The sequence below is a fragment of the Typha latifolia genome, chromosome 3 (assembly GCF_019914945.1).
Source record: "Typha latifolia isolate L0001 chromosome 3, TyphaL0001v2, whole genome shotgun sequence".
Lineage (NCBI taxonomy): Eukaryota > Viridiplantae > Streptophyta > Magnoliopsida > Poales > Typhaceae > Typha > Typha latifolia.
The window spans coordinates 13819220-13842534 of record NC_133088.1 but is presented as its reverse complement, the minus strand read 5'-3'; the positions used below and the strand labels follow the sequence as shown (position 1 = coordinate 13842534).

Sequence of the window (23315 nt, the reverse complement as noted above, 5' to 3'; positions counted from 1 at the left end):
TGTGTCTGTTACATTTTAATTCCTTACTATTTATTCTTCTTGATCATTATTTATATTTTTATTTTAAATAAAGAAGACTCTAATTACATCTTATTTTATTTTTAATAAAATTTTAAATTAATTGAACATTAGGCGTCCGTTGGGGCTGGAGTAAAAAAAAGAAAGAAAAAAAATTGAACCCAGGCCAGGCCTAGACTGTCCTCAATGTGGTCCGGGCCAGGCCCAGCCGGATTGAGCATCTAAGCTTTATCGCTATGTCAATGTTCAAATCCAACCCATTTCTACGCCATTATTTCAATCAAGGGCAGTTCAATTGTCTTTTGATATACTGCAATCTAGAAAGAATCTAAGTGCAAATCTCTCACTCACATAACAGCATTCGATTCCGCTTCTTATCCCCCGCCGCCTCTCTATCCAACTCCGTCGAGCTCCTCAACCCCGATGAATTCGTTACTGGTTAGAGGAAAAACCTTATTTTCCACTATCCTCTGTGGCTATATCAACTTCTCTTTTATCTCTTCGTTTTCACCTATTCCAGGATAAGTTAATAGGTTCGAAGAAGGAGGCGAAGAGAGAGGAAGTCCAGCACCCTGATTTCTGGATCGAAACCTCTGATTCCATCTCTCATCTCTGCTGCTTCGACGCGGACGACCGTCTCTGTGTAATTTTTCTCTTGCAAACTTAATTTTATAGCGAATACAAGTACTTTGTCCGATCAATCCAATTATTAGCTTTGTTGTGTTGTTAAAGCATTATTGCGATCGATAGAAATGTTGGGCATTTTTAGCATTTGATACTTTCGGTTTAATCACGATTTATGAATATTTTTCTGTAGTAGACTTAGCTAAAGAAGAGGAGCAGGTAGTACCTGGTCATCCCTTTTAATTTCCTCATCTTTATTTCTTTGTTCGCGGTTGAATTCTCTAGCTAACAAAAGCTAATGAAGGATATTAGATATCTTTCTCAATTGAAGTTAAAGTCTCTGCATTTTTTTTTCTTTTACTTAGAGGCGATTTTTACCTCCATTTTCCCTTTTACTCTATCTCTGAGTGGATATTCTAATTGCAGATGAAACTTGTCAATGATGCTAGACCGACATATCGTAGGATGGTTGAATCTTTCCTGAACAAATTTTTCCCGTCAGGGTATCCATACAGGTAGGTATCTATAACATGGATGTTGGTATGTGTCACTGTGGATGAATGTATCACTATAATTATTCCTAATGAAAAATTTAAAACTCAGTGTGAATGAGGGTTACTTGACTTACACCCAATTCCGAGCGCTCCAGCATTTCTCCAGTGCTGCATTATCTGTGCTGTCAACACAGGTCATTTTATATGTTTTGTTTGAATTTATTTTCTGGGGGTATAGCCATCATTTGTAAATAAATTGAACGAATGATTTGCTTTCCTTATCTGATTGTGAACAACTACTTGATGGTAGAAAAAAAAAATCTATGACTATTAGTATGCATTTGAACTGACAACCTGTGTTGGCTCAGTCGCTGCTATTTGCTGCAGGCTTGCGTCCTACCCCTGCACAAGCGACTGCTGTAAGCTGGGTAAGGTGATGGATATACATGTTTATTTACATCTGTACTTTATTGAGATTTTGTCTAAGTATGTAATTCGTTTCAGATTCTAAAAGATGGGATGCAGCACGCAGGAAAGCTCATATGTAGCAATATGGGTGCAAGAATGGATTCAGAGCCAAAGAGTTGGAGGATACTTGGTAGGTTACATTGCTATAGTCATCACTTCTGCATTTGTTACAGATAATAATCATGTAATCTTGTAAGACTATTTTGTTTATAATCTTTATCCAATAGTTTTCCCCTGATTTTTCTACTTATTGAGAACTATTACGATATACACATACTTTTGGTCTTGTAGCTGATGTGCTCTATGATCTTGGTACTGGCTTGGAAGTCCTTTCACCATTATGCCCACATCTTTTCCTTGAAATGGCAGGCTTAGGTAACTTTGCGAAGGTACAAGTTTCCTTACCAGTGAATGTTATGCAACATCAATGTGAAATGTGCTCATAGTAATTTCATTGTCTCTCCTCTTTATTATTCCCCTAGAAGATTGGCCTATCTACAGTTTTGATACTTTAAACATATATGTTTTAAAGTTTATGTGACTAAAGAAATATATCCTATTGATATTTTGTCACTTATCAAATGTGCTCTCTTTATGTGGTTTAAAGGGAATGGCAGTTGTTGCAGCAAGGGCGACAAGATTACCTATATATTCTTCTTTTGCTAAAGAAGGTAATCTTAGTGACTTATTTGCTAAAGGAGAGGCAATCTCTACTTTGTTCAATGTCGCAGGGATGGGAGCAGGCATTCAGTTAGCATCTACAGTTTGTTCATCAACCCAAGGGAAGGTATGTCCTTATTATCTAAACATTTATAATGGTGGGAAAATTAACAAGTAACATCTGATATCTTACTATCAGCATTAGCTGTTCTTTAGTTTTTTATTTATTGGGAGACCATTATAGTACTCTATTTAAAAGTAGGTTTATGAAGGTAATAATCATGGAACAACACCAGTGAATTTGATAGGTACTCTCAATGCTATTAATTTAATGTGATTGTTAATCTCATATTGTACCATCGATTTTGTCATGCGTTATTAGCATGCCAGAGGATAATTTGCGTGTCTCATATGCTACAATCTTGTCCTTACAAGATAGAAGGCATAATCTTTTACCCTAAATAAAACTCAAGATATTTTTGTTAGGGTATGTTCTAGGTCTAAATTATATTGAGTGTCTCTTTTGGCAGATGACAAAGTAGTTGCAAGTGCATGTTAAGCTAAAAACTATGCAATTCAATGATGGTTGTGCCGATTGGCACGAGGTATGCCGGTCGGCACTTACTATGCCAGTAGTATACTGGCACGTGGCATGAGGGGTGCCGCGCGGCACCCCTCATAGTAGCGATCCCCTCGCTGTCGATCTCATCGTTGAGTTTTCCGCTGCCACTGAGGTCGAAGAGTGAAGGTAAGTAGCCTCATTTTCTCTTCCTCTCTTGCGGCACAACTGACAAGTGTCGTGGCACAGCCATCCTTGATGCAATTAATATCTATTTTTAACATTTTTGTTTCAGGACATTGAGGATTGTATGAAATTTAAATCTATTCTATGACCTTTTGTTCAATCTGTTTAAAAGATGTCGATAAGGTATAATCACCAAAGGGCCTCTTGAAGTGCAAAGATTCCCTGCTTTGTAAACAGAAGTGTGGGTGAGTCTGATGCTAAATTATATATTATAGGTATCAATAGGAATGTAACATTCACATACCTTGATGAAGTATATGGGAGAATCATTGATCATCTTTACAAGGCCAATCTATTTCATGAAGGTAGTTACGTAGTTGAGTTACTTTTGATGCAAGCATGTTTGTCACCAATTATACAACTGAAAAAGCATATGAATAAACTTTGCCTTCCTATTTGATCATATTCCTGTTTTGTGTGCATGCTCCAAGCCAAAAGGTTGCTAAAGTAGAAAAGTTTGCAACTTTTATGAATTAAGCAAGAGAACGAATAAAAGGTTAGCTTGATCGTCAAATAGACAACAAGAGACTGAAAGTGTTATATGATAGAGGGGATCAGAGGACAGAGAGTAGAAGTAATTCATATAGCTAATTTCAGTTAGTTAGGCTTTAAGGGGTAAGGTGCTTCAGTTTTGCTCATAATTATTTTACTTAAATGATTATAACTGGAGTTTTTATGAAATTTCAATGAGAGTCTTGGTTTGGTATGTTGGAGAAGTAAACCACAGTTGTACAAAAGTAAGATAAAGAGATAAAGGAATATTAATTTTGTGTCCTGTGGAAGCATGACAAGAAATATAGGAAATCTCTATGAAAATGGTGGAATCTGGCAATAGCAATTTTCTGTAAGATAAGAGTACTTTGGGAAGACATAATAGTTCACTAATATTGGGGAGTAACTGTACATATAGTTTTTAACTTTAAATCTTTTATCTCCTGTTTAATTTTCCCTTGGATGATTGGTGAACCAAGCAACCTATTTTGTTATGCAACCAAAATTGCACTTCCATGTCTCTTCGGAGAATGGTAATTGGTAAATTGCAAATATTGTTGCTAGAAACAAAAGCTTCTGTTTACGACTTACACGTCTATCTTTTACATTCAGTCAGATCATTCAAGATTTCAAATTATATTTCCAATTGCATATTTGTGTCCTCTTCTTGGTATAGTGGGTCCTCCAAGCTCTGCCTTGGAAAATAGTCCTTATATGCTCGTCCCATAAACCTGCCCAGCACATAAGCAGTATGTTAGTGTTATAATTTTGCCCTTCCCATGATGTTTTCCTTCTTTGTCCATATGACACTATAGACATGCGATACAATTCAGAAGACCTTTTATTTTCTTTTTTATTCATTCCTTCCTGGTGAAACTTTGAAAAATCAGACTTGCAAATGAAAATCTTTCTGACGAATTGATTCTGTATTTCTGCAGATGATAGTGGGCCCTTTGCTTTCTGTTGTACATATATACAGTGTAGTCCAAGAGATGCGAGCAGCTCCCATCAACACATTAAATCCGCAGAGAACTGCTATGATTGTAGCAGATTTCATCAAGGTGTGAAATGAATTCAATCACAGAACCTGTCTACCTTAAATGTGTATTTTCTGTCCTAATGGTTGCATGCAATCCAGAGTGGAAAAGTTTCAAGCCCTGCAGACTTGAGGTACCGAGAAAATCTTCTCTTCCCAGATCGTGTATTAGAGGAAGCAGGAAGTGTGAAAATTGGAAGGCCACTTCGTGAGGCCGTGAAGAAGCCTCAGCATTTCAAGGAGCTGAGGGATGTATTCCGGAAGGAAAAGTTTCTGATCAACCGAAGAAACCAGAGAACTTACATGGTTCTTGAACAGAGTGCAACTGGGGAAGATGCACTAAGGGGGTGGCTAGTCGCTGCCTTTGCTTCAAAGATGGAGAACTCAGCTCTTGGTTCAGAACAGGCAATTCTACACGAAGCTTATGAAAAGATGGAGAGAGTTTTCCCCTCATTTGTCTCCGAAGTGAAAACTAGAGGATGGCACACGGATCAATTTTTAGATGGAAATGGTAGCAGATTCGCATATTAAAGTCCTCTTCAGCAGTGGATCTAACTGCAAACCAGTGATAGAGGAGCTCCTTTAGTATAAGATGACGCCATTTTGCAACCTCACCCAGTTTTGGCATGCAGTTGATTGGTAGCATAGTTTGCTCGTCTTTAAAATGATTAAATCTTCAATAGTTATGTAGAGTGTTTCAATTTATAGCGGCCATGCAAAGGGGCCAGAATTATTGTAACCTTGGTTCATTAACCAAGGCAGTTATATCAGTAGAGTGCTCTTCTATCAGCTGTTTGCATAAGTATTTACAAACGCTTCTTTTATTATCCAAATTTATCTATTGATATGAGTTTTTATCCTTGTGATACAACTGTTTATCTTGTGGAAAAATTAGTAAAGTGGTCTTAAAAAAAACATCTGACATCTAAACCAAGTTATCATTGCAAACGGAGAAGATGACGACATAACCCACTGAATATAGTTTCGTCGCCTTCCTTCTCATTTATTTCGTTGTATGCACTTTGAACGATCAATTGAAATCAAAATTAGTCTTTTCTTTTATAACTTTACTTGAAGGTATCTTTCTGTTCCCTTCTTCGTGTTGGATTTCTATTTCACATATCTATTCACCTTGGTGAACTTAGGGTGGGTTGGCCTACTCTAATTTCACAGCTCCAACTGGACCCACTAGTAGTGGTCTACATTACTTCCATCCGACGTAGATATAGTTTTTGAACTTCCAAGGGTTTATTAGCTTGGACTTAATATATATTTTGTTTGCTAATGACATTGATTAGGTCTCGCTAAACCTAAACGGCGACCGAATACCTTAATTTTCAGAAAATAATTCAACTTCCCAAAAATAAAAGGCATGCATGTTATAGTGTGCAAGGTATAGTAATACAACTCTTTCCTGGAAATAGTTATCCATTTGATGGATAATTAAGACTCGCATTAAAGAGGTCAACCAGGTGTGGTTCTAAATTCTGCGTACTGGCCTAACAAGTAAACTAGTCAACAAGGTTTGGCCGGGAGAATACAAAACGAAAGTACTACACCTAAATGTGGCCTATCAAGTTACATCTTTGTTGTGAAGAAAGTACTAGTTTATATGTTAAAAAGATTTTAATAAGACGTGCAGAACTGATCTAATTATAGATGAGACTCCTAAGACTGATAGAGTTCGATTATTACTGAGCTATAATGATACAGTGGTCGGCCTGCAATCATTAGATGATTTATTTTCTCAATTATGAGTTCATAGATTATTCATATACTAAACAAATTAGTTAAATAAGTTCTCTTACAAAAAATAAAGCCACAATAGATCTAAACTAGCCTGTGTAACAACTGAAAGGAAAAAATTCCTTTAAATATCAAATCTCGATGATTACTGAAATAGCCATCGATTCAGTAGGGCTTCGTTTTTTTCATATCTAACTAAATTTATTTTTTTTAAAATAAAACTAATTAATTAAGTTTGAAGTTTAGTCTCAAATTAAACAAAGTCTCGATGATTTAATACCATAGGAGAACAAAATGATGCCCGGGTTTTTATGATTAGGAGATTTGGCATTAACCCATTGGGTGTTAAATAATACATAAATATTTTACAAAAAGTAATGGCATAGCATCGTTCTAGTTATCAATTATAATGACCGTGGGGATGGAGAGAAAAAGATGTAGCTAGCTAGAGTTAGGAAAAAGATAGCAGATTGTACTTTGAAACTTTGAAGTTGGAAACAATCTTTTTGCTCGAGTATTTGCCTCATTTGACAAGATCACCATTAGTGCCCAACTCTTCCAACAAGAAAAAAAGAAAACAAAGACGGTGATCGCAACATATTAGCATGTGGAAAACTTCTCCTTGAAAACTCCATTCGGTTGCTTAATTTCCACGAGAAGAAATATAAAGAATATGAGCCGCTAGCTTTGTGTCAAGTTTTCTGTCACATAAACTATCTCATCAGAATGCCTTTTTACTAAAACACTTTCTTTCTCCCCCCCCCCCCCCTCCTCTATCTAAAAAGTACAGTAAGTGTAGTCCATCTATTCCAGTAGTGTGGAAGGTGGATTCTCACAAACTCCAAGAAGAAAGTTTTACATGAAAGCAAACCTTCATTTGTTCTCTGCGAAGTGGCAAAATCTCTAATGCCGGAAAGTTGTAAAGATTGTGCTCTGACTCGCTTTGCCATTAGAAAATTGGCACAGGGTGCTCACTACTCATCATGGCAAATCTTGCTGCTTGTTTGCTATGTCATAGTTAGATAACTACTGGTTGATCAAAAGTCTTAAGTTGATGGTGAACGATGGCTTACTGGTTTTAACTCGCGAGATAGTTTGGTAAGATCAAGAGAGGAATTTTATGTTAGAATTTTCTTCTCTGATGCTATTTTTTATTTTATTTTGTTTGAATATCTAACCATTAAGATGCTAGTTATAACTTAAATTAAGGTAGAATTTCCACCAATTCGAAGCAAAAGTCCAAACCCCGTTATAAAAACATTTTCTAATTCAGGTCCATTCTGATAGAAATTATGGAACTAATTATTGTCACTAAGGTTGAAATCAAACCTTTCTAACCAAGAGGATAAATCTAAGTGTGCCATCAAAAGACTATATAATTTGAGTAAGTAAAATTGAAGCCATCATATGCATATGTATTTAATTATTTAGCATTCATCTAATTTCACGTTCGAACTGACCTACAGAGGCCGGTCTATATCGAATCTCAATCCAAAGATTGAGAGTTTAAGTTATTACGAAAGCAAAGTATATCAGAGTGTTAATTAATTGGCTCATTGCGATAAGTTTCTATCAAAGAATTATTGATAAGAGTTAGCTTCCTGACAAAAACTACCTATTTTATATAAGACCAACTCAGACCGTGTTTCTTAATTCACTAATGTCACGACTAAACTTTAAATACTAAACGTTAATAGGTATACAGGATGCATCTTTATATATATATATATATATATATATATATATTACTAGTCTTTGATATAATTAAGCCTATCGTAATATTATATTCCAACTTCCAAAGATTTAATCTTACCAAACGAAACCACCGTCAAAGGGTCACATTTATCAACGTATGGCAATTTCAAAATTACGAGATAAATGATATTGAAGTGCTACAGCTTGAGATGACGATTGGCTGAGTTCAGAGTGAAGCACATATATTGACATTTTTTTAAAGTAGAAATTAACTTAGTGTCAAATATCCATGACTCTTTTTTTTGTCACAAAGTGTGTGAACGCATGCTCGGACGTCCAATTAACGTATGTTTCCACAAGCTAGCTTAAAGATTTGATCCAGATTATCATACTCTAAAAAATAATCTCTTTTACTCTATGAACTCTTTGGATGTTAGTTGGTGAACAACATTTGCACCATATATATATATATATATATATATATAAAGAGACAATGGAGTTGGCGTAGGATTATATATAAAGTCTACGAGAATGCATCAGTGGAGTTGGTAAGTTGGTTTAAACTTTAGACATTCGTTTGTATTGACTTCTTTCAGAGCAAAATATAACAGATATTTACGTTCATGGACTGTAAAGATAGAGATGGTCAAAAAGAAAATGCTATATGACTCTTTTCTTATTTTAACAACATCTATTTAATTAAACTTACAGAGAATATCTCGTGCACATTATAGAATTTTCTGTTAAAAATTAGCTCAAATTCAGTTTTCAGCAAATTTTAGTATGTATCAGCATTTCTGTGCCGGCCCAGCCACGTTCAAATGTAAATCTCAACCCGAGAGCAGCTTTGATGCAAGCGTTCGAACGGCCCAGCCGCGTTCGAACGCGAATCTCAACCCGAGAGCATTCTTGATATAGGCGTTTGAACGGGACCCTCTTGCGTTCGAACGTCACTTGAGTTCCGTAATGTTATTACTAGGTGGGTTCGAACACGCCACGGAAAAGCCCCAATCTGAGCTAGCCCTATGAATACTAAAGTAGGTTTTTTTAGAGCTTGGTTGTTGAAAGAACATTTATGAGAATGAGCCACCATTGTATTGAGAGTGATTAGAGTTGTTAAAACTCTTTGTAAGTGAGAGATTTGTATAGTGAAGAAGATTGCTCCGCCCGTAGATATAGGCACATCGCCGAACCACGTAAATCTTGTCTCCCTCTCTCTCTCTATTGTCTCTATTATTTCCATTCTTGAGATTACTTACATTAGGATGCTTAATCCATGATTATAACTTGTTAATTACTATTCTATCACCATTAACACCATATTGGAGTTTTTCTCTAAACTTAGATTGTTTTTCTATTACTATTCCACTCTGTGACATTTGGGGGTGAAGGCTTTGCTTCCGCTTCTTTCACCCATTTGGGTATTTGCACAACACTTCCCACTAGTACAAGTAGCAAATTAGATTGATTATACAATTAAATATATTTTACCGCTCTTTATTTTAGATGAAAATTATTTTACCCCTCTTTTTATATTTTATTCTATCTGCACTTTCCCCTGAGTTATGACAGTAAATTAGCAATGTTTGTGCTTTTTTATTTTGAAGAAAATTATTTTATCTTCCCAAACTTTTACTTTATATCAGTCCTAAACTTTCACTCCGAATATATTTATTTAGTAAAAGCAAAGTCATTTAAGTAATTTTTGTTTGTATTTATAATTTAGTTAAAAATATAAAAATATGAGGTAATTAAACTAATTTAAGGGTAAAATATTTTTTGACTTTTAATTATATTATCCGTCTATAACCTACCTACTCTTGAATTATTATAAATAAAAAGCGATTCAGATTCTTTTTTTTGAAAAGAAACAAACCAAAATTTTAGACCCCCATTGCCATTGGCCATTGGGAATGGACTCGTACACACAATTGCACGCACGGCAGACTACACACATAGGTTGACCTTGGTCTCGTCGACAAATGAAGCTAATTAGTCGACCTTATCCAATTCAATGTCTTATTATTTTTCATGGGATGGAATCATATAATAGTCAATAGACATGAGCCCATTATATACGCTTATACTTTTGGACTCTTTAGGAGAAGAAACAAACGAGTCTCCAAAATAAAGTCTCAAAAAAGAAAAGAAAAAATAATATTCAAAAAAGATTGGCGATGTGAACGCATCCAGTAGTCATCAACGTCTGAAGATATTTCTCCATGCCTCCTTTCCTCCCTCTCGACTTCATCATCCAACCACTTGGATTAATGCCATCCTCATTAGTCCTTAAAAAGAACCAGACAGGCTCAAGTGTGGCTCAAAATCCAGCCCTTGGTTGACCAAATGATCGTTTGGCCATGCACACATAACGAAAATAAAAGTCTTCGCCCTTCTGGATATTTGCTTGCAATTTCTACACCTCCTTCTAGGCAGAATTTTTTAGGTACTTGCAATCCAAAGGATCGTTTTAATCTGAGGTATATAGGCAGAATAATTTATACTTTTGAGAAGAATGAGAGTACTAATAAATGGAAGATTACGATATGCCAATTGTCAGGAATGAACTTCTAAATGAGAAAAATCGCAATATGGAAAGTATAAACTCTCATCACCTCGCATTATTTACTGTAGACATCACGTAACATCTTACATTGAACGTCTTGTTTCCTTTTGAATTCGTTTCCGGGCATTAGGCACTTTGGGCTACTTTCTTGGACTAGTCTAGATGATTTTAAGTCTCTAGTGTTCTAACTTGGAGATGTCCGGTGCCAAGTACAAGCATTAGAACTACAATTCACACCCAGTGGACAATTTTTGTTTGGCAGTAACTAATCACAATCATCGTGATGCAGGCCAGGCATGGTGACTTGGTATGTCCACTAACTTAATTTGCTTAGTCTAGCAAGAAATGTCACGAGTTAGAGACCTTTTCATTACTAAAAGAAATGATATATGACTCCTTAGGACTAAATCTTCTCAAGACTCCACTTGGGTGGCCCCTCCTTCGTGGAAATTGCCAAGTGTTGATGCCACGTTGAGAATTGGGTTTCACACAACGATAAATAGCTCAAGAGCTTCACAGCTCTGCAGTCGTCTAGCTCCTGGATATAAGCTAGAGAAGAGGAGACAGCTATTTTTGAGAACTACAGAGGGAAGTAGGAGGTGAATTGAGTAGCTAGCTCTTGTTCAACTCCAAGATGGTGAGAGCTCCATGCTGTGAGAAGATGGGACTCAAGAAGGGGCCATGGACTCCAGAAGAAGACCAGATACTAGTAGCTCACATACGAAAGCATGGCCATGGGAATTGGCGAGCTCTACCGAAACAAGCCGGTATGTCTGTTCGATCGAGCTCACAGATCGATCGATGGGTCACAAAGGATTTCTCATGAGCTAATTGCTTTCTTTTGGCGAAACGAGTCATTTATCTGGTTGTCTTTCTCTTCAATCCTACAGGTCTCTTGAGATGCGGAAAGAGCTGCAGGCTTCGATGGACTAACTATCTCCGGCCGGATATTAAACGCGGAAATTTCTCCGCGGAGGAGGAGGAAACGATCATCAACCTTCATGAATTGCTTGGAAACAGGTAGCCACAAAATTCATTTTCTTTTGCTGAAATCTTATCCTAATTTTGTTATTCATGTCACATGATGAGAGGAAAAAGTTAAAGCTTAGCCTGCATAAGGACCACTTTGTTTATTAATTTATATATAATGTAAAGGATGAAGAGCTTCAAAGATTCTTTCTTCCATTTGGCTTTGGCAATGGGTGATTGGGAGAGCTAATGATACATCCTTACCCATGCCCACAGACCCATCATCATTGATTAGATAAAACCATCCATCAGTGTCCCACATCTCCACCACTATACGCGTCGATCTCACTCAATTAGCTAGCTTTCATTTCATATTACCTTTACTATAATCTCTCTCTAAAGAAAGCTCTATTCCTTTTACTGCAGATGGTCCGCAATAGCGGCGAGATTACCGGGGCGAACCGATAACGAGATCAAGAACGTATGGCACACGCACTTGAAGAAGAGGCTGACACCAAAACAAAACACCCAAGGATCCAAGAAAAGGATAGAATGTGGTGCAAAGGCCAGTGCTGCTTCCAATCCTACAGCTGCTCTAGAGTTTAATGCAGAGCCACGGCGCCAGAGATTCGATAGTACTCCAAGCGTCGTTTCGATGTCCCAAGAACAATCATCCAGTGAGAACTCATCCTCGGTTAGCGACTCGTATGCCAACAACACCGCTGCTTCGAAAGAGGAGAGCTTCTCTTCGCAAGAGGTGCAGGAGATCGATGAGAGCTTCTGGTCAGAAGCATTGCCAATGGATGACTGTGCTTCACACTTAGAAGTAGTGGTACCTTCAAGTGATCCTTTTCTCTCGTTCGGTGCCTCGAACAGCGATGACATGGACTTTTGGATGAGAGTATTCATGGAAGCTGGAGAGATGAAGGATTTGCCGTTAATCTAACTAATGCTATAGCAAATGGAATGAGATTTAACTCGTTTTAATTCTTTTTGCCGAAAGATGTTAGTAAATTAAGGAGGTTTATTAAAAGGAAAATGAAGAAAGGCAATGCACTAACTCGGCTTCTTTTCTGGTCCTTCTATTATTTGTATAGAGAGATATAATGGTTGCCTGTTTCTTTTGATTAATCAAAAGAGCAAAAGTTTACAGCTTGAAGATTCTATCAAAGGAAAATATTTCTACTTTGCAAAAGTTTAGATGTTGTGACGAGATGATCTTGAGTACTTTGGTGCTCTATAGTGAGTTTTTAACTAAGAGTTTTTTACCAAAAGCGAGTTAAAAAATCGCTGAATAAGACAACGATTTTTAAATATAAATTACGCTACTTATATATAAATTTTAAAATGGCTTAAAAATTGCTGAATGTGAGAGTATAATTTTTTTTATAGAAATCATTTTCGGATCGATTTTTAAATATAAATTATTACTTAAATTAGTTATTTATATAGAATGTTTATTAGTTTAGCAATTTTTTTTAGTAAATTTTAAAGTTGACCGAGTCAGTGATTTATATTTAAGCATTATTATTCATCCAACCATTTTTCAACGTATGTAATCCTACATTTAAGTTTCAAAGAGAATTAGATCGTATGATAAAAAAAAATTGACAGACTTAAAATAGTTAAAACCTTGCCCATTTGCCTATTCATATATCATACAACCACAAATACACTACAATATAATGTCAATGATGCAAGCTTATATCATCATATACTAATAATTTAATAATAAGATTACATCATGAGGCTCTTGATTATTGGAAATTAATGACTTGGTTTACACGTTTTACGAGAGGATTCCATGTTTCTAAGTTGGTAAAACCCTATAAATAATTTTAATAATTGGATTTTTCATAGTATAGAACAAGATGGTGAAAAGTTAGTCAAACAACTCTAATTATAAGGTGACAAATAAAATTTAAATGGACTTCTAACATGGTTCACGTCTTAGGTTAAGACGAGCAATCAACTAATCCAATAACCCCCTAGTGTAGTCTTCAAGCTTGGCGTTTTGTTAGTCATTCTGACTTCGAACAGCAACAACAGTTCTTGATCATCATCAAATAAGTCAGTTAGTTCATGTAGCCACTTTTCTTGTTAATTCCAATTTAGAGCAAGATATGCGTTTCATTCCCACTGTCTTTTTATAAGAAGAAGGAAAAGAAAAAGATTTTGTTAGGAGCTTGACAGATTCAGCAAATGATTATACATAATTATCAAGAGCAGGTAAGATGATGACTCACAGGTTGTTGCCATCCAAGTAGTGATATATTATTTTAGAAAAGAAGAAGAAGAAGAAGAGTTCCAAAGGTGCTGCATGATGTTTAGAAGTAAACTTGCTGCCTTGTTCTTGGTGTCTATTTGAAAGTTTCAAAGGGCTCAACATGAATCAGTAAAAATTTCAAAACTTTGGTCCACTTAGAACTCTTCTTACTGTCTTATCTCTTCCATCTTTATATTTTTGCTTAGCTTACTTTAACTAGAAGTAATATTAATCTTGTAATGCTGACCGGCCTAACCGATTCAAAGCATGAGGTGGATATTCCCTTTGTATCCTATACCAGGTAGAGGAAAAGATCTCATGGAGTTATTCTGGGCTTCCTTTAGCTCAAGTCTTGAAGTAATTATGGTCTACAACTACTTTATTTATCTGATATAGAGCGTAAGAAAGCAAGAAAGCAGATAGAACTTTGTAGAGCAGAGGATAGCATAAATTTCAAACCGACTGCAGTGAGACCTTGTGGTCAACTGCAAAAAGGAAAATATAGAAGAATTGAGCAAGAAAAACACATGTTTTTTTTTCACCGTCGATTTCAAAGCCGTCGCAATCTCCACCTAAATAATAGTGGGTTGAGCCACAAAGCACTAAAGTGCATCTAATTTTGTAAGACTAACCATAATTGTATGCTCCTTTGTCATGTGAATGCACTAGCATGTTTGGCAGCAGATAAACGAGGAAAAATACATAATTGTAGCTGTTTTGTTTCTTTGTGCTAATTAGTCCAACTCTCTTCACTTAGTCTATGCAATGTTGATTCGTAGTTATTCGTGACATCATACTGAGGGCATCTAACTTTCCAATTAGAGCATATCATCTGAAAACATTCGCTGAACATTGCCCATACTACTTTCTAAGAGGTGTTGACTTTGATTCATGATTCTTTCATATGTTTCAGAACTGAAATACTGTTCACAAACAATCAGACCTCTGGGAGAACTCCAATTCGTCAGAGACTTCAAATCATGATTTTCGTGAGTTGATTAATGTTAGTCGATGAAATAATTGCCCGTGATTAATATAACATTTCTTTTCTATGCCTAAAAATGATATGCTAATCCTGAAGTTTTGTAGGATTAACAGCTAAAAGCTGACCTCAAACGTTATCTTATTGCAGAATCTTCCTTTCTTTCTCCCAGAACTTATGTTCTCCTTAGCCAAACAACAGTATAGTAATACTTCCATTTTGCTATCGATCTATTCATAATATCATTGGTTTCTATGTTGTTATTTTTATTTCAGTTAAACTCTACAGGAAACTATGCGGCAGGAGTTCAGTACTGAAGTAGATGAATATAACTTTGACAAATATAATTTCGATGCGAGTCTTCAAAACTCGTAAAAATTATGTGTCTTCGCCTCCTCATCGCCTGATTACGTCATACACCAAGTACAAGTTGCAGAGAAGTGGGCCAATTTTGGATGAAACCTTACCTACTGCTGCTAAATTTTTGGAGGGTAATCTTCAAAATGAGTTGTCTCGCTTTAATGCATGATGATCCCTGAGGAAATGAAGAAGCAAGAGTCAATTTTGGATTATTTGAATGAACAAAGATTAAACTACGCAATTCAAGATTAAATATAACAACTAGGAATATGATAGGCTCAATAGAAACAGCAGAATCTACTCCACATTTCTAAAAGATATCAAGGATCTCTTAGTTGGGTGCTGTAGCTTTCCTATCATTATCCTTTAGTCTACCCAAAGAAATCAAATGTATTCAAAGTCAGTGCATTTCTGAAGATCTTCAGATTATCCATCTTATGTTTCATGTTAAATAGTTACAACCTTTTACCATCGTTATCGCCTAATTACCAATCTCAAACTCGTTTAATTATCCAGGCAAGTGGAATCCCGTCCCATAGGACATCCCCATCCAACTCATTGTAGACAATGAGCACTTGGCCATCAAATTGACATGGAAAGGGCACTGACAACTGCAGATGGTAGATATGAATATCTTAGCAAAAGCCAACAAAAATCACAGGTTGTCAAAGCGAATGTGAAGGTAGAGCGTCTTCTTTGCATGTCGTGGTCATCTCATACGTAAGGCACTACTGGACAAGTACTCAAAAGAAATGAACTCTATCCATGTTGTAGACAATAGAACAAGCCAAATCCACTTGCGTAAAGAGATTGGCCGACAGCTTAAGCTTTCATTATGGCAATTTTAGATTAGCATGGCTTGTCTCTTAGGCACATAGTCATTTGAAGATAATATAAATTTTTATCAACTTTATACTTGAAAATATCTTCACTTCTTGTGAATAATAGTCTTGTAATGTTAAAAGATACAACTTTTTTCCTTTCACTTCTTAATAAGTAAAGCCATCTCTCACATCTCAACTGGCAATTAACTAAGACCATTTAAGCAGGCAGACAGTTAAAAGAATATTACGGACTTAGAATATGAAATCAAGAGATGTAAGAATTATTTACAAAGAGAGAAAATTTTCTGAAGCTATCCAGAGTAAGAAAAGTAGATACTTACATGATACATCCTGCTTTGGAAATAAAAACGCAAGATCAGTACTTCGAGAAACGAAATTTGCATTTGATGACATAAGACAGTTATACAAAAACTTCAACATTGTTTTTTCCCCACAGAACTAAAAGCTTACATATTAACACAGGCACACGTACACTGCACACAAACTCAATGTATATACAACTTGACCCTACTATTCTTTGTCTATCACTGACATTTTCACAAATATAAGTATATATGTTGGATAGTCACGTAAATATGCTCACAAAAGAATGTCTAGGAATGATGCAGTTGCTCATGCAACTCTATTTATAGGCATTGCATGTATATATCCCTCAAACAGCATAGAGTTTAACAATCTGGTCTATTTTGGCACGACAAACAGGGCATCCCCAATTCTTCTCTTCAATCTCTCTCAAACATGACATGCACCCAGCCATGTGACCGCATGGTATGCATGCGCCCTCAACCAGAGCATCCAAGCAGATGACACAAGTGCCTGTACTACTACTACTACCATTACCAACTTTTACTTCACTTGTCCCAGGTTTATGGTAGCTCTCGGAGGTACTGTTCCCTTGTTTAATTTCACCATTTTCAGGTCTAATTCCTATAGTGGGAAGGTTTATATCCACAGAACTGGAATCTACAGATGGATAGCGAATAGGACCATCATAGAATGTTTCTTCAACAACTGGAGGGGCAGAAGGAACTATTATGGGTGGAGGTGCCCCCTGTGACGATGGAATAGTGCTTGATGAATTGATGTTACCGATCTGGGCAATTGGTTGGACATCAGGGACTCCCTCTACTAAGGCAGTCTGATAGGAAGCATTAATGGTCAGGGCTAATTCTACATCTTCTGGATTTGGCATAGGTGTTCCTGTTAATGTTGCCGGAGCATATGTGGTTGTTGGTGGTGGAATTGACACGGGAGGACCTGCAGGTGCAGCTGGAACATTATTGTTGACCTGCAAGAGAAAACATCCTGTAGAAATTCAAGTTCTGAATGCTACTATCATTAGATTCCAAGTGCTAAAACCTTTATGTCACTTCTTAATGGAAATATAGATCAAATTGATAAAAGGAAATTATAATGTTCCACCAATACCTATCCTGTATACTCAGATTTGCACTGTAATATGGGATCTCAAAGCGACCAATATTCCCTTAACTAATGTTTGCATCATTTTGCCCAATATGTTCATTTTTATTATTTATTCTGATATCTTTTCAAATTTCCCTTTAATAATGCTAGTAATTACCTGAGATAATCCTAGGCATGCAGTGTAAAACCACTGTATTTGTTGCTTGTCACCTTCATTTGCTGATGAAAATTTGTGCCGTGATTCTGTATAAGAAGAGCAACAAAAGAAGGAAAGGGCTAAGTGATTGGGTAACCAAACCAAAGTGATGAACTCTTAGCAATGAATGCAGAGCAAAAAGGTGCTCTGAGTTTCTAACTAAATGCCAGTAAGGTGTAAAATTATAATCCCATGCAAATGTTCAGATATGTACTTGGAAAAGAATGTGAGGAACATGCATTGGAATGCGAAGATCAAGATTATTATCCATAGAAGACAAAGAAGTCCTCAAATATCAATTCCAGAGTATACTACCCAGAAAACACATAAAGCAATATATACTTGCTAGAGTCCATATCCATAGAAGACAAAGAAGTCCTCAAATATCAATTTAAGATAAAAAAGTTCCAGATTTTCAGGACCAAAAAAGAGAATAATTTGTTAATTTAAGGAGCATAATGCATTTGATATTAAATGCACTTTTATTGCTCAGTTGTGAAGTATAGCATCTGAATCATGTTATTCAATTGTTTAAATTTCTTGTGACTAGAGCAGAGCCAAAAGTTGAGCAATAACAACTGTAAGTAGCCTCTGCCTGCTAGAAGAGGTTCGCATCTGGTAAACTAAATCTACTAAGCTATGTTCTACTTTTGCAACTTATTTGTCTACTAAGCTATATTCTTATTTATCTAATTTACATTGTGTAGGTGTGCAGTCCAACAAAACATTCTGATTCAAGAAGGGATAAATAGAACAATCATCTTCCCAAGTTATATACTGTGTCAACAACTTCTGGAAATTAATTAAAGAATCTTAATGAAGATTAATTATGCCATTATCAACAATAATCAAAGAAGGATCAGCGATTATTTTACACAGGATAGCAGATTATGCCAACAGCCTACACAGTGTAACAGTATGATCCAAGAAGACTTAACTAAAAAAACGATCATTCAAAGTATTATACCTAACATCACCAACTTGTTCTGAAAACTTGAAAAAAGAATCTTACTGCATAAGACATACTTGTGGACTTATCAACAATAATTACAGAAGGATCTGTCTGGTTGAATTTTGGTTCCTCAATATGAGATTTCCATAGTGAAATTTCTGTCTGGGGCTTAGCAGCCTGTTTCCAGTGATAAAGAAAAAACAGTAATTAGAAATTTTGTACATTTTATCCTGGACAAGGAAGGATGAAACAAAAGTAGGACCAAAGCAACATTCTGAATGAAAAAATATGAAAGTGTAACACATTTATAAATAAAAAGAAAACAAGGTAAAGAGGAAAGCAATTCATGCATAGGAATACCACCAGTAGGAGTATTCTAGTAAACTATTGCCTCCTTTGTATCAGACTATCAGCATCCGTGGGACCATCCTTATACATATGTTCTCTCTATCATACTTGAAGGGGAAAAATAAGCATAACATCTTGAACCTAGAGTTCTTACAAATTAATACAAACTCCAGTGGAGGTTCCACAGATAGAATTTCAACATATCAGTTAGAACAAAATCTAGTCTATCATATGGTGTTATTGGTATCATTTTCTACTCCATGCTTTAGTTTGGAACAAAATCAGGACATTGATCCACCTTGCAAAGCATCATTTAATAGTACATATCAGGGCCCATAAAAACCATTAATATGAACAGATAAATACAAAAAATCATCGTCATTCATACATCACTTTATGCAGAATAACTTTTGTGCCTTCATCATTCAAGTTTGTGTCAAAGATGACTAATAGTGCTGCATTGACTATACTCTCTAGGGAACTATATATTCATTTACACCCCAGACTTTCAGAGGTATATAATCACTAATGAATAAATAAATAAATCATGAAACAAAGACATCTTCTCCATACCAGTAGATCAGGATATATAGCCAACTCAAATTTTTGAGGATTCGCTGGATTACGTGCATCACAGGGTAAAACCACAGCCCAACTGTTGCATAAATGCAATGAAAATCAGCATCTATTGGTGAATCTTCAAAAGATGCAGAGCTATTATATGGACTCTGTATGCCCTAACTCTCTAACTGCTTTTATTACATCTCTGCATAAGCTTTTACATGAAAGAAAAAAAAAAGGGAGAAACCAAAGAAAATGAGGTAGGTAGGGACATTTTTCTGGACATCCATTGTGGAACCAATGCTTCCAGAAAGTTAGGACCATAATGCTCCCGCAGCCAGCCAGAGAAAAGGGAAATATGGTTCTGGACAAACAAACAGCACTTAATGAAGAAAGAACAAAGATCATAATAATCTTGTCTTAGAAGTAAAAAAATAAGCAGCAAGCATACCTCAATTGCACGAACAACATCACAGTGGCCCTTTTCTCTTGCCAAATCAAGTGCAGTATGGCAGTCATCATTCACAATGAAAGGGTTCGCTGACAAAGTAAACAAGATAGTATCTCTTTAAATGTAAAGATAGAAGATCATTCATGTTCACAAGCATATGAAAGATGTATGCTTTCTTATAAGTCATACCTCCATGAGAGAGAAGCAAATGCACAGTTTGCTCAAGACCCCTTTTTGCAGCATGATGTAATGGAGTTCCTCTAAAGCGACCTACAGTATGTAAAGAAGCATCAAACTCTTGCAAGATAAACCAATAACTCAGAAGTATTTAAGACTTGATCTATTGGAAAATGTTTCAGTTGTGTATTACAAAAATCTAACAGTTCTTCAAACATATCACTGCAAAATTCGACCTTGATATTAAATGGGGAGAGCAGGTCTTTATAGTTCATAGGCTGTGAAATTTATACATGGGATCTCCTATGCTTATCCTGTGCCAAATAACTACTTCCAGAGACTGGATAATTAAACAGAACATGATAAATGGAGAGAGAGAGAGAGAGAGAGAGAGAGAGAGAGAGAGATGACAAGAAACTCTCAGAAAATTAATTGTGTATAAGCTAATGTTCCTGAAAACAGAGATTGGAGGGATCTGGAATCATGAACACATAACAGATGACGTATATTTGAGCAGAATTGCTTCTCTGTTTAGGAGCAATTTAGGATGTATTCTAATGAAAAAAGATGCATGACATTTTGCTGTCTGAAAAATAAAGAACTACTCTAGACATAAAACCATCAACTGACCATGGTTATTAGTCCTATGGAATTTTATTATCACTACGAAATTTGCATATATGTAACTCAGCCTCCATCATAACTAACCAGCAATCAATTCACAGATATGCTACTACATAACCTTCCCATACCTACCATACAAATTGAAGGGCAAACTAGTTACAGCAGACTCGATATTTCAGGTTTTCTTTTTTTAATCTCTGTTGAGGAGAAATCAGGATGTTATCCACTGAAACAGGATGCATGAGATTTTTCTGTCTGAAAAATAAAAAACTATTCTAGACATAGAACCATGAATTACCCACGGGTGTTAGTCCTATGGGATTTTATTATCACTATGAAAATTGCATAGATGTAACTTAGTCTCCATCATAACTCAACGAGCAAACAATTCACAGATATGCTACTAGTTAACATTCCCATATTTACCATACAAATTCAGAATTTTTCTTATCCACATAGCCAATTTGAACCGTAACAACTAGAAAACCAGTTCAAAAAAAATAAAAATAAATAAACAAATGCATTCTTCACCAGATTGGGCTTCTTACCAGGGCGATAGGCATTCACATCGGCACCCAACTCAATCAGAGCTTTTGCAACAGCCAAAAGATCAGAGCTCAAGCATGCAACAATAAGCGGCGTCTTCCCTTCACTATCCATCCACTGCACAATGTTTAACCTTCCAATCGAAACTATCCATTGAAACCTCCAAGAAGAATAACGAATTCAAAACCAATCTCCCCAAACTTGGAAGGCATGAATCTGCTTACCTCCAAGCCGGCGCCTTGGCGACGCAGCTCTCTAATCCCTTCAATGTTTCCATAACTAACCTGATGGTAGAGCAACTCATCTTTGGATTGCAGCGCTCCCATCAACACCTCTCAGAAGAAAGATCCCAAAACCCACAATTCCACCAAAAATTAGAAACAGAAAACCCGATAATTCCACTCCACTAAGGATTTCAATCAAAGGTACAAAAAATCGGATCTTTCGCCCCAAAATTCTCAGATTGGGTCCAATGTCGAAGAGTTTCTGAGAGAGATCGGAGTCACCAGCAGGCAGCAACCAACCACCCAAAACTCAAACTTTTTCCAGAGGAGAGAGCGACTTCATATCCGGGTGACGGAGGAAATTTCGGGAGGAACGGAGAAAATAATTACACTAAGAGGAATAGATCGATCGGAAAGGAAGACGTCTACTAATTATTTCTACATTTCTTTTTCGTGTTGAATAAATCCGCACCCAATTTTGATTTTCTTTTTCTTTTTCTTTTTTATTTTAAAATACACCTGAAGAAAAAACCTGCGTGGAAGTTGCTCTTTCCACCTAATAAACTTGATTCTGGCTTCAATTTAATTTGATTTTATCTTATATCATCTCGAATGAGTCAACTATAAATTTCCCTTGTATTTCTCGGACAGTATAGATAAAAAGAAAAAAAAAAGGAAACTATTAATTTCTTCAATAATTTAGGAGTACTGCAACATATAAAAGGCTAGTCTTTTGTACATATATAAAAGGCTCAATTAAACTTTATCTAATCTATTTGATTAAAGAATATAAAATAATGCACTAGAATGAACAAGATCTTCCCTCAGCCTCGTCCTGATCTCATGATCTCTTATCGTTATCGAAGATCATGCATAGATGCAAGAGCAAGACAATCCAATATACCAAGAAGATGACGGTCTCCAAGGATCCACCGATGAGCAAGGGAAGACAAAGGTTGAGGAAGAACAAGGTGACGAGATTTACCAACTCCATTACTCGAACGTGGAAGAAGACAGAGAAATTTAACTCAACTGTTGATCTTGATAGGGTTCAGGCATATACGTGTACGTGTATATGTATGTGTATGTGTATGTGTGTGTATATATATATAGGGATAGGTATGCTCCCTTTTTATTTTCCGATAATAATTAGGCATCATGAGGAGATAAGTGTGAACTTATCCACGATTACTTCTACTCAAACTTCTGTTCCTGTTAAATTCTTTAGTAAAGATATATTTCGTTCTTGCTAAGAGTTTTATGATCTCTTAAATTTAAGACAAAAGCGTTATAGAGAGTTATCTTTAGGGAAGTTTTTAAAACCAAAAAAAAAAAAAAAAAAAATCCATGCCTTTTGCAAAACTTAATTCAATTAACATACTAATAGTATCGTTGTAATCTAGCCGAGCTTGAACGTGTTTGGATTGAAAATAGGAGTCTAAATTTTATGATCAAGCTTAAATTAAAATAATTTTAATTCGACATAATTTTAAATTTGACTCCTAAACGAGTTAATTATTTCAAGCCCTAATTAATTAAAGCCTAGATCTTATTTATTTTTTGAATCAAACTTAAAATATATCTAATTTAACTATTAAAATGTGAATATTATACAAATATAAACTAATTGAAATCTTTATATATTTTAAAAAAATATAAACTTTATAAAATTAGAGTGCATAACAATAATCTATTTAAATAAAATTTTAAAACATACTAGAAGTATAGTATAATGTACAAAATATTTATTTATATTATATACTTATTTTATGAGTCTTATAGTAT

The 23315-nt window shown here is 35.7% G+C and overlaps 3 protein-coding genes across 5 annotated transcripts; 2 read left to right on the top strand and 1 right to left on the bottom strand.

The window, feature by feature from the left end:
- Nucleotides 1-300: 300 nt before the first annotated feature.
- Nucleotides 301-5468, top strand: LOC140785169 (protein root UVB sensitive 2, chloroplastic). Its single transcript, XM_073132933.1, has 10 exons — nucleotides 301-456; nucleotides 539-661; nucleotides 1069-1157; nucleotides 1246-1330; nucleotides 1505-1564; nucleotides 1641-1734; nucleotides 1896-1993; nucleotides 2212-2391; nucleotides 4500-4622; nucleotides 4700-5468. Exons 1-10 carry the CDS (start codon nucleotides 442-444, stop codon nucleotides 5126-5128), a joined length of 1296 nt encoding a protein of 431 aa, XP_072989034.1. The 5' UTR covers nucleotides 301-441; the 3' UTR covers nucleotides 5129-5468.
- A 5658-nt stretch (nucleotides 5469-11126) lies between these two features.
- Nucleotides 11127-12768, top strand: LOC140783401 (transcription factor MYB4-like). The gene is made up of 3 exons (XM_073130282.1): nucleotides 11127-11371; nucleotides 11495-11624; nucleotides 12000-12768. Exons 1-3 carry the CDS (start codon nucleotides 11239-11241, stop codon nucleotides 12517-12519), a joined length of 783 nt encoding a protein of 260 aa, XP_072986383.1. The 5' UTR covers nucleotides 11127-11238; the 3' UTR covers nucleotides 12520-12768.
- A 3620-nt stretch (nucleotides 12769-16388) lies between these two features.
- LOC140785091 (probable E3 ubiquitin-protein ligase XBOS34) lies at nucleotides 16389-21977 on the bottom strand. 3 transcript variants are annotated; one of them, XM_073132821.1, is made up of 9 exons: nucleotides 21531-21977; nucleotides 21309-21423; nucleotides 20149-20229; nucleotides 19960-20048; nucleotides 19781-19872; nucleotides 19521-19602; nucleotides 18674-18776; nucleotides 17609-17694; nucleotides 16389-17314 (listed from the first exon to the last, which is right to left on the bottom strand). In XM_073132821.1, the coding sequence occupies exons 1-9, from the start codon at nucleotides 21630-21632 to the stop codon at nucleotides 16679-16681; spliced, it is 1386 nt and encodes a 461-aa protein (XP_072988922.1). In that variant the 5' UTR covers nucleotides 21633-21977; the 3' UTR covers nucleotides 16389-16678. The 3 variants fall into 3 exon arrangements, with proteins under 3 accessions (XP_072988922.1, XP_072988923.1, XP_072988921.1); XM_073132822.1 differs by having other exon boundaries at nucleotides 21309-21439; nucleotides 21531-21932; XM_073132820.1 differs by having other exon boundaries at nucleotides 21309-21466; nucleotides 21531-21657.
- Nucleotides 21978-23315: the final 1338 nt, after the last annotated feature.

Excerpts from the sequence above, each read along its gene's own strand:
- LOC140785091 (XM_073132820.1), bottom strand. The coding sequence starts at position 21,610 with ATGAGTTGCTCTACCATCAGGTTAGTTATGGAAACATTGAAGGGATTA. Across the intron at positions 19,873-19,959 it reads ATGTTGTTCGTGCAATTGAG|AACCATATTTCCCTTTTCTC; the intron begins GTATGCTTGCTG and ends TTGTTTGTCCAG. Across the intron at positions 17,315-17,608 it reads CATGCCTAGGATTATCTCAG|GTCAACAATAATGTTCCAGC; the intron begins GTAATTACTAGC and ends TTTCTCTTGCAG.
- LOC140783401 (XM_073130282.1), top strand. The coding sequence starts at position 11,239 with ATGGTGAGAGCTCCATGCTGTGAGAAGATGGGACTCAAGAAGGGGCCA. Across the intron at positions 11,372-11,494 it reads AGCTCTACCGAAACAAGCCG|GTCTCTTGAGATGCGGAAAG; the intron begins GTATGTCTGTTC and ends TCAATCCTACAG. Across the intron at positions 11,625-11,999 it reads CATGAATTGCTTGGAAACAG|ATGGTCCGCAATAGCGGCGA; the intron begins GTAGCCACAAAA and ends CTTTTACTGCAG.
- LOC140785169 (XM_073132933.1), top strand. Across the intron at positions 1,331-1,504 it reads TATCTGTGCTGTCAACACAG|TCGCTGCTATTTGCTGCAGG; the intron begins GTCATTTTATAT and ends GTGTTGGCTCAG. Across the intron at positions 1,565-1,640 it reads AAGCGACTGCTGTAAGCTGG|ATTCTAAAAGATGGGATGCA; the intron begins GTAAGGTGATGG and ends AATTCGTTTCAG.